Raw genomic sequence first — 10689 nt, 5'->3', positions numbered from 1 at the left:
CTGAATTAAATGGTTTTGAGCTAACTTGAACTGAATTAAACTTATATTTTAAAAATAATCACTGAATAAGATAAATTATATTTTATACAATTAATTTCCATAATTATCAAGTTTATAAATCCGTTGATCGACTTATTCGTATATTCATGCATGAACTGGCGGAGGAATACGTCTTGGTTGATTTACTATTGTATTTTTTTTTTTTTTTTTTTTTGAATTCCCACAAGGGGATTAATATCATTTCCTTAAATCCAACGATACAAGGCTCCTAGGAACTGGTGGCAAAACCGTTCCCCAATTTCGACGACCAACAAACCACGGCCTAGTATGCCCAAGACTATGCGCAACACTATTAAACTGTCTACGAACAAAAGACCATGAAACGAAATCAAACTGACAACATAAAGATAAAATCTCAGCAGCTATACTATGTAAAGTACTTCGTCCTCTTTTCCTGTTCCGCAAGATCTCAATAATCGTTTGACAATCGCTCTCCACAACGGCTCGTTTGCATCCCCTCTTTAACGCCTCCTTCACCCCTGATAAGATAGCTTCCGCCTCTGCTTCACTTGGCTCCATCTCGCCCAGCCCCTGCTCCGTGTATCCCCACATCACCTCCCCATTCTCGTCCCTGCAAACCACCCCCCATCCCGTTCCTACTCCCTCAATGACCCCTGCATCAATGTTAATCTTCACCATCCCCTTATCCGGCCGTACCCATCCCCCTTCCTTCTCGGCTGTACCCCGTTCCTTTATGCATTCCTCCCTCGTTCCCCATATCTCATCCACCACATCCCTCACCCTTCTTATAATACTGTCGTTCCTTACACTTCGTCCCTCAAACACCAGTTTATTTCTTGCCTCCCACTTCGCCCAACACCCAACCATGAATATTACTCTTTGTCGCTCATCCAAAATCTTCCACACAGCCTCCACCCACTCCCTCACCCTCTCAACCCTTCCTACTTCTTCTAGCTCCAAACCCAGCCCCTCCCATACCCTTCCCATACCCCCACAACCCATAACCGAATGTAAGCTTGTCTCCGGTCGATATTCACAAATCGGACACAACTCACTACGACTTTTGAGCCGATGAGCAATATTGGCATTAGTTGGTAACGCATCCCTGCACAGTTGCCAAAAAAATACCTTGATCCGCGGCCAAACATCCACTTTCCATATACTATTCCACAACGTCTTCTCCCTATGGTAACTCGATTGCTCCTCCTCTGTGTCAAGGTCCTTTGCTAGCGTTCTATAGGCTGACCTTACCGAGTATAGCCCATCCTTCTCCAAACTCCAATACCACGAGTCACATTCTTCATTGATGCTCAGTCGAATGCTCAAAATGCGTTCTTGTTCAAAAGGCAAAAAGAACGTTCTTACCTTACTCGTATCCCACGTTAGTCCATCCGGTCTCAACAGGCTCGCAACTAGCATGTTCCCGTCACATTCTCCCCTTGGTGAAATGACTTTCCCCGTTTGCGTGCCCGGAATCCACGCATCCCGCCATACTCGTGTACTTAGCCCGTCACCTATTCTTCTCCGTATCCCTTTTTCCAGCACGCAGCGAGCTTCCCAAATCGAGCGCCATGTATAGCTCGGGTTTGTTCCCAGATCAGCCTGCATGAAAGATTTATTATGAAAGTATTTACCCGCCAACACTCGCGCCATCAGGCACCCTCTCTCTGTTAATAATCTCCATGCTTGTTTTCCGAGCAAAGCCTCATTGAACAGTTTATAGTCTCGAAATCCCAGGCCGCCAGTACTCTTCGCCTTGCATAGTTTCTTCCATGCTATCCATGGAATTTTCCTCTTCCCCCCATTCGAACCCCACCAAAATTGGGATACTAACGATCTCAACTCGTCGCAAAAATTATTTGGTAGTTTGAAAACACTCATCGCATACGTAGGGATTGATTGGGCTACGGCCTTTATCAATATCTCCCTTCCCGCTTTTGAAAGTAATTTCCCTCGCCACCCTTCCAATTTTTTGCTGAGTTTGTCACGAATACATCCCGCTATAGCCTTTTTTGACCTCCCCACCACTGTTGGAAGCCCTAGGTATTTCCCCTGTTCGTCAACTACCTCCACCCCGAGGCAATCAGCAATACTCCTCTTCCTCTCATCCGTCGTGCAATGGCTAAAAGAGACTGTTGTTTTATCATAATTCACGCGTTGACCTGAGGCCATCTCATAGCGATTTAGAATTCCCTTCACCCTATTAGCTTCGAGCTGGTTTGCCTTCACAAAGAGGATGCTATCGTCTGCAAAAAGTAGATGTGATACCACCGGTGCGTTTGTGGCAACCCGTATGCCATGTATCGAACCCGCCTCTACCGCCTGTCTAATCAAACTCGACATCACCTCTGCACACAAGATAAATAGGTAGGGCGAAAGTGGATCCCCCTGGCGGATCCCCCTACTCGGTTTAAACAGTCTTGACGGGTTACCATTTATCAGCACCTCAAACGAAACCGAGGTCACACAGTGCATCACACGATTAACCCAACCTTCATGCAAACCCATGCTCACCAGAGTTTGATAAAGGAAGCTCCATTCCACCCGGTCATAGGCTTTAGACATGTCTAGCTTCAAAGCCATGTGACCCTCTCCCTGCCTCGTATTTTTCATGTGATGGAAGAGTTCAAAAGCCACCAAGATATTATCCGAAATCAGTCTACCCGGGGTAAAGGCACTCTGATTTTCCGACACAATCTCTCCCAAAAAGCGCTTCAGTCTATTAGCCAAAACCTTCGAGACAATCTTGGACGTCACATTACACAGGCTAATAGGTCTGAACTCACTCATTTTATCCGGGGCTTTTTTCTTTGGTATTAAGACTATAAAGGTTCGATTCATACCTGTCGGGAACTCCCCCCCACGCAGAACATTTAGCACCGTCCTCATGACCAGCGGTCCCACCACGTGCCAATATGTTTGATAAAACAGTCCGTTCATGCCATCCGGCCCGGGAGCCTTTAATGGGTGCATTTGATTTAGAGCTTCAAGAACTTCTGCTTCATCATACTCTTGCATTAAAATTTCATTCATTTCCTGAGTCACTCTATTCCTGACACCTTCGAAAATTTGTCCCGTATGCGTTGGTCTCCCCGTGGTAAACAGCTCCTGAAAATACTCCACCGCAACCTTCTCCACAGCTTCATCTCCCTCACGCAGCCTCCCTTCGTCATCGTGAATTTTTGCAATAAAGTTTTTCTTCTTCCTTTGCCCTGCTTTTTGATGGAAAAATTTCGTATTACGGTCCCCTTCACTGAGCCAAATCGCTCGGGAACGTTGCTTCCAAAAGATTTCCTCTTGTTTCAGTAGCTGAGCAATTTCCGTCACCAATTTTCTCCTCTCTTGAACTAGCTGAGCAGTACGGGCACCCTCGTTGAGTACTTGAAGCCGTCTTCTTTTTTTAAGTAAATCCCTCATGACTTTCCCGATAGACACACCTTTCCACCTTGTCAGCTCGGTCTCACAGTTCCCCAAGGCGTCGATCAGGTTAAAATTACCCGTGTCCCATGCCCGTTGTATAGCTTCCTCGCATCCATCTTCTCCTACCCAAATTTGCTCGAACCGAAAAAGTCTCCTCTTCGTTCTATTCGATGCACTACGACCATCAAAGACGACCTTAATCGGGCTATGGTCCGACCATTCTCTATCTAGATGGATTAGCTTCGAATAGGGAAAAAGTTCAGCCCACTCATTCGTCACCATGGCTCTATCTATACGACTCTGTCTATTGTCATCCCCGATTTGTCCATTGTCGTATGTGAAACTGTATCCCTCAAAAGACATATCCCTAAGGCCGCAGTCATCCACCGCATTTCGGAATTGATTCATCTGCCATTGTGGTCGTGTTCCTCCGCTCATCTCCGTTGAGTAAAGAATTTCATTGTAATCCCCTATACAAATCCATGGTTGTTGTGATTCCGATGCTAAAAGCCGTAAGAGCTGCCACGATAAATGCCTATCAGAGACTGACGGCCATCCATAGAATCCCGTCATCCTCCATTTTACCCCATTCAGTTCTACGTCAAAATCCATATGATGGACTGAAACAGTCCGTACCATACACTGGATTCCCTTCCTCCACATCATCGACAAACCACCCGATCTGCCTACGCTATCTACATCAAAGCCGTCATAGTCCTCCATACATCCTCTCACCCTCCTCATCTCTACACCACTAAGCTTCGTTTCACACAAGAAAAGCATAGTGGGGGCTTCTCTCCGTACAAAATTACGGAGTCCACTCACCGCGTCGGGGTTGCCCAAGCCCCGACAATTAAGGCTTATAAGACTCATTGGGCCCGGCGGGGTTGAGTTTGCTCAACCTCCGCCTCAGGTATTACCACCCCTGGTTGTTTGTAAATTTTCTTAGCTGCACTCCCTGTTTCCCCTTCCTCTTCACCTCTGTTCCTCTTCACCCCGCAGACCACCGTAGCATTTCCTGTATTTTGTCCTCTATTTAGACCCTCGTCTCCCACCATCCTTCTCCATTTACCTTCTTTTTTCCCTCGTTCCACATCCCCATCCCTATTGTGCACCAGTCCCGGCTCCAACACCCCCGCACCTACTTGCAGCTGTTTTTCCTCTTGTGCCTTAGTATTCTCCTTCCCCTGCTCCCTGTTCTGCTCTGTTCCTTCCAAGTTTTCCACCATCAGCACATCGTCTCCCCCATCAGGCAACCGTTCCATCCCAACTTCTTCTCTCACGGCTCCACCCTCCTTTTGTTTCTCTGGTTTTTTCATCTTTGCTCTACTTCCCACAGATACCCGCTGAAGTTTTTCTATCATTCTTTCAATGGCTTCCTGCTCCCTCGTCTCCTTTTCCCTGTCAAACAGTACCCCTAGGGACCTAGCTGCTTTCCCCCCACCATCTACCCCTGTCTTCGTAACTTTCCATGGGGATGCCCTCATCCACTCTCCAAATTTCAGCTCTTCCTCCTCATAGGGCCCCTCCTCACACTCTTTCTCCCCATGCCCAAACACTCCACACCCATAGCAGAAAGTCGCTTGTAATCTTTCATATTTCACTTCAAAATCTCGAGTCAATCCATTTGGCATTTTAATTGAGACTGTTGCTTTCAGCGGTTGTCTAACATCATGCAAAACCCTAATTCTCACTGCTCTTTCAATCTCTGGATTTGGTAACACATCCATGCTAATGTATTTCCCCAACTGTTCTCCTAGGTTTCGCAAATTCGCTTCGTTTGATCGTCCCCGCACTGGTAAATCATATATACGAACCCACATAGGGACGAGGAAAAGCGGTGTATCAGTCAACTTTCCTTCATCATTAGGTTCATCCAGACACCATATTTGCTTATCAAAGTGCCACGGTTGTCCTTCTAGGACTCGATTCTTATCTCTTATATCAGAAAAGCGAAAGACGAAAATTCGGTTTTTAGCATCGATAACATTACCTACTATCGCTCCTTTGGGGCTCCATAACTTTGTCATGACATCCACCGCTGCACGAACGTTGGTCGATTTGGCCGCCCATAGCTTTCCCACAAGCATCAACCCCGCCTTTTCCTTCTCTGCATTATCATCCCCTACATCCCAGACGAAGCCACCATCTCCGTCCTTGTCCCTTTCATACATCGGTTGTTTTCCTTCTCTTCGATTTGCCCTACTCGATTCTGTCATTAGGGCAAACTACCAAACAGCACTTCTTCGCACCCTACTAACACCCACAAACCCTAATCCCACGCTAGAAGAGTAGGAATAGGCCTCAAGAAGGAGGAGAAGCAAAGACACGCGGAGACAGACTCAGAGACTCGCAAAGACGAATTCTCCACAGGAAACCCTAGGAGCACTCCCCGATGTTACGGTCTTATTCTCTACGATTGATTTACTATTGTATTGGTCAAGCTGAACAAGTGTACTTCTTCGACACTAGTTCAACCATATTTCACTATCGAAAAAATCTAAAAGGTTGATATATCGTTTTGTCAACTGATTAAATATTGTATTTGACTTTTGTATATATTTCAATTTAATATTAATATATATGCATTGAAGTTATATGTACTTACAAAGTCTTATAGGAAGATTTCTCTATGTTTTATCGAATAAAATACGTAAGAAAAAAGTCGATTATTAACGAATTCTTGTTTTTCGTTTACACATAAAAATTGACAACTTAGGAATGTTGACTCTAGATATGTTATTAGAGGTTTTAAGACTACATTATATATGTTCGTTCATGATATGGCAAAAAGGAACAAAAAAAATGAAAGAATTTGTTAATCGATTGTAAAGGTTTATGAATTATGACTCTTTGGTCGATGAGACAAGCAAAGGACATGCATTTTTTCATAATCTCATGAAATCTTTTTATTAAATGTTTGGATATTAACAATATAAGGTAAGAAGGGTGCTGGATAAGGTAGGGGGATATGTTTCCTTCTATTTTCTATATGTTGTGATAATTATGTATTCGATTATAAGAATTTGCATTAAAAATTGATTTTGCAATAAAAAGAGTACGATAAATTACAATGAGATTAATTATATATAATAATTAAAGCGCTACTTACTATATAAAAATTATATTAGGTCACAATTAGAAAACGATCATCTTTAGTACTCCATATCATAAGAAGACATTCAAAATAAAATTATCCACTATTTTCAGACATAAGACCTTGTTCTTTTGGATTTTTAGAAATTAAACTGAATTAAACTAAACTTATATGAGCTGAACTGAACTTAACTTAACTTAACTTATATGAGCTGAAGTGCTGAACTGAACTTATAAGAGCCGAACTTATAAAAGTCGAACTAAATTTATAAAAAAATTCCGCTTTATATAATTTTTTATTTTTTTTACAAGTACTACAATACATTACAATAAAAAATAAATTACATACGGAGTATTACTTTTGTTTATTCTAACCATCTATTTCCTCGTCACTTTCATCTTCATCTTCATTTTCACAGCCATCATCGAATCCATTGTCTCGCCAAATATCTTTTACTATGTTATTTCGCACCTTGTACATAACTTTCTTACACTTCGTTTCAGACATACCTGAATCTGTTAAGATAATGAGGTATAAGTGAAATAAGAGTAAAAATATTAATAAGATAAGTGAACTTGTGAATAATTAATGAGTAGGCAGTTTAACATAAACAAATTATAAAGGCCGCTTTTTTTTTTAAGAATAATGTTGTATATGATCATTTTAATATTAGATTTTTTTTTATTGATTTAAATGAAAAGTGTACAATTTTTTTTCAATTCGTCAAATATTAGAAAACGGGTATGAATTTATTGTCAATATAAATTGTATGAACTTGTCTAAATTGAATTTATAGGAGATGAACTTGTAGAAATTGAATTGAACTTATTTGAACTGATCTGAATTTATAAGAGCTAAACTAAACTGAACTAATAGAGGTTGAACTAAACTTATAAAAATTGATATTATAAAAGATTAAGCTAAGGCTATGTTTGACAAGGTATTTCAGGTCCCTGATTTGACTAATATTTCAGGTAGTTGTTTTACCTAGTGCTATTTGGTAAAGTCATTTCAGGTACCTGAAATGACTTTTCAGGTACCTGAAATGAAAAGCTACTCCGGGTAGTTTTTTAAAGTTTGAGGTAGCTGAAATGTTCTACTTTACATATTTACCCTTTATTTAAATTAATTTATTATAATTATTAATCTCCTTTATTTTATGTCATTTTACAAAAAAAAAACAGTTACCTTTTCAGTTAGTTTTACCAAACACTTTACAATTAATCAGCTACCTTATCAGTTTCCAATTTTCAACTAGCTTTTCAGGTACTTTTTTAATTTCAGTCATCTTATCAGATTTCAGATATCTTTTCAGGTTTCAGGTACCTTTTCAGTCAGTTTTACCAAACAGAGTCTAAATTTAAACAAGGTGACTTTAAATCCAAAAGAACATACTTCCTCCCTTCAACTCCACTATACCACTTTGCTTTTTCACGTTCGCCAACACGTGTTTTACGCGGTAAATATCGTTAGCTACGTATTTGCAAAAATTATAAAAGTTAGATATTTTTAATGTACTCGTAAAGACGAATCAAATAAAATCTCACATGAATATATTTTCACTTATGTATTGAGAGAAAATCGAGATTAAATGTACACTTGTAAATAGCGTAAAAAATGGAAATAAATAGAGTGGAGTTAAATGTAGTAAATACGACTTGAAACACGACTCTACTAAAAAAACACCAGGGCGACACCTCGCCCCAACTTTTCGATATTAATATACCGCCTTCTCTACTTCAAGGACCACATGCGTGTCAGAAAAGGCAAACTCATACAACTTAAAACTCGTGCTACACTCTCATAGGTCCACGTACCCTCTCATTTCCTCTGGACCCCACCAATCAAAAGTTATTTCCACGTGTTCACCTCTCAACTTTCTCTCTGCTCAATCTAACGGTCAAAATTACATCTCCTCTCAAACCTCTCTACGTCACTCCAACTGTACCCCCTCTGCCCCCCAACACTGCCCGTCCCTACTTTGGTCACCCTGCCCGATCTCTCCTATCCTTTTATATTCTCCTTTCCCTCCACCTTCTGCTCTCTCCATTCTCTCCTCTCAAAATTTTTATATTATTTTATTCTAATTCATCTTATTGAACCGGGTTTACTCTCATTATTATTAGTAATGGCGGGAATGTGTTGCGGAATCAAAGTAGGAGAAACCGAACCGACGAGTCCGGTCCAACCGGCGACCAGAACGGCTCGTCGTAGAAGAATGGAGATTCGTAAGATGATCTCCAACATCTCCGATATCTCGGAGACGCACGGTTTGATGAAACGACGGAAGTCTAACTCCGAGTTCGCTGTCGAGTCGAGCGAGCCGACTCGGTCGTTGACGTTAAGTGTTGCCGTGGAAAAAGAGAATTCTGCACCTGGAGATAGCGGAGTCGATGAAGAGTTTCCGAAGTTTGGAGTGACGTCGGTTTGCGGTCGGAGAAGAGATATGGAGGATGCGGTGTCGATTCAACCGTTTTTTTGTGAGAAGGAAGGTAGTAGGAAAAGGAAGTTCAATCATGGAGTTCATTTCTATGGAGTTTTCGACGGACACGGCTGCTCTCACGTAATACTTCATCATAATCACGATTAATTGAAATCGATATTTTAGAATTTTAGAAATTGATCAAATTGAGATTGTTATTGATCTTGTTTATGTTGATTTGTGTTATAGGTTGCGAAAAAGTGCAAGGAAAGGATGCACGCGATACTCAAGGAGGAGATCGTGAAAAGAAATGGCGAAGCCGAAACTGAAGGCGAAAGCGAAGATAATTGGAGTGAAACGATGTCGTTGAGCTTCAATCGAATGGATAAAGAAGTAGGTGAAAGAGTCAACACTTCTACTGCTGACGTGGCAGCTGTAACGACGTCGTGTAGATGTGAGCTTCAAACGCCTCAGTGCGACGCCGTCGGATCAACCGCCGTTGTTGCCGTCGTTACGCGTGAGAAAATCGTCGTTTCGAATTGTGGAGATTCGCGCGCAATTCTTTGCCGTGGCGGCGTAGCGGTTCCTCTTTCATCTGATCATAAGGTGAGCGAATTTTTGGATCGGAATTAAGATCCGATATATAAAACCGTCTTACACAAGTACTTGTTTTTAATTTGATGACTTATGAGATTTGTACTGACTCGGTTTTTGATCTGCAGCCTGATAGACCGGATGAACTGGACCGGATCGAGAAAGCGGGAGGACGTGTCATCTACTGGGACGGGGCACGTGTCCTTGGTATGCTGGCCATGTCACGTGCAATAGGCGATAACTACCTTAAACCGTACGTGATACCTGACCCGGAGATAACCATAACGGACCGGACTCTAGAAGACGAGTGCTTGATCATTGCGAGCGACGGCCTTTGGGATGTCGTATCGAATGAGACAGCAGCCTCGGTAGCGAGGATGTGCTTGATTAACGCGGGATCGCCACCGTCTCCACCTCAATCTCCTGGAAACGACACGATTGTCGATGCCGGCCGGGAGTGTTCCGATAAGGCGTGTTCCGATGCGTCGATTTTGCTGACGAAGTTGGCATTAGCGAGGCATAGTGCTGATAATGTTAGTGTTGTTGTAGTTGATTTAAGATCAATTCGATAACATAATTAATATCGGTTAATTGATATTATTAGTTTCGTATTATAGCGCTATTTAAATTAAATGGATTAATTATTAAGTTTTGGCTCCCCCTATTGTTTTACATGGGGTAAAATGGCAAATCTTGTCATGTTGTTCAAAAGTATTGTAATACGAGTAGTATAGTAGTTTAGGTGAAATTAATTAGAAGTTACCGCGATAATGTTGGATTTAATTGTATAAAAAGATCCGCTGTAGCTCTAATTTGAGATTGTCTTAATTGATGAACTCTTTTCGATTTATGTGTTTTATATTGGTACACAAATCATATTGTAAGTTCACGACGGCTTTAAGCATAATTAAAATTGGTTATCGTTTTGGCTCCCTATTATTTTACATGGGCTAAAATGGCAAATTTTGTTATGATGAAAGTATTGTAATAGTTGTGTTGGGATTATAGTAGTCTTAGTGAAATTAATTACGGAGTAGAAATTACTGCGATAATGTTGGATTTAATTGTATAAAAAGATCGTTGAGCTCTAATTTGAGATCGTTTTAATAGATGAACTCTTTATTATTTACTCCGT

The 10689-nt window shown here is 41.4% G+C and overlaps 2 protein-coding genes across 2 annotated transcripts; one reads left to right on the top strand and one right to left on the bottom strand.

The window, feature by feature from the left end:
• Positions 1-237: 237 nt before the first annotated feature.
• Positions 238-8588, bottom strand: LOC141614747 (uncharacterized). The gene is made up of 4 exons (XM_074433493.1): positions 8519-8588; positions 6913-7053; positions 4362-5653; positions 238-4200 (listed from the first exon to the last, which is right to left on the bottom strand). The coding sequence occupies exons 1-4, from the start codon at positions 8586-8588 to the stop codon at positions 238-240; spliced, it is 5466 nt and encodes a 1821-aa protein (XP_074289594.1).
• On the top strand, positions 8575-10404 carry LOC141612424 (protein phosphatase 2C 37-like). Its single transcript, XM_074431194.1, has 3 exons — positions 8575-9101; positions 9210-9566; positions 9683-10404. The coding sequence occupies exons 1-3, from the start codon at positions 8667-8669 to the stop codon at positions 10124-10126; spliced, it is 1236 nt and encodes a 411-aa protein (XP_074287295.1). The 5' UTR covers positions 8575-8666; the 3' UTR covers positions 10127-10404.
• Positions 10405-10689: the final 285 nt, after the last annotated feature.

This window comes from Silene latifolia, chromosome 11 (genome assembly GCF_048544455.1).
Source record: "Silene latifolia isolate original U9 population chromosome 11, ASM4854445v1, whole genome shotgun sequence".
Lineage (NCBI taxonomy): Eukaryota > Viridiplantae > Streptophyta > Magnoliopsida > Caryophyllales > Caryophyllaceae > Silene > Silene latifolia.
This window is presented reverse-complemented; position numbering and strand designations above follow the sequence as displayed.

Excerpts from the sequence above, each read along its gene's own strand:
- LOC141614747 (XM_074433493.1), bottom strand. The coding sequence starts at position 8,588 with ATGGAGAGAGCAGAAGGTGGAGGGAAAGGAGAATATAAAAGGATAGGA. Across the intron at positions 5,654-6,912 it reads AAGTGACGAGGAAATAGATG|AATCGAGTAGGGCAAATCGA; the intron begins GTTAGAATAAAC and ends CCCTAATGACAG. Across the intron at positions 4,201-4,361 it reads TTTACAAACAACCAGGGGTG|CTTAGTGGTGTAGAGATGAG; the intron begins GTAATACCTGAG and ends TGTGAAACGAAG.
- LOC141612424 (XM_074431194.1), top strand. The coding sequence starts at position 8,667 with ATGGCGGGAATGTGTTGCGGAATCAAAGTAGGAGAAACCGAACCGACG. Across the intron at positions 9,102-9,209 it reads ACGGACACGGCTGCTCTCAC|GTTGCGAAAAAGTGCAAGGA; the intron begins GTAATACTTCAT and ends TTTGTGTTATAG. Across the intron at positions 9,567-9,682 it reads CTCTTTCATCTGATCATAAG|CCTGATAGACCGGATGAACT; the intron begins GTGAGCGAATTT and ends TTTGATCTGCAG.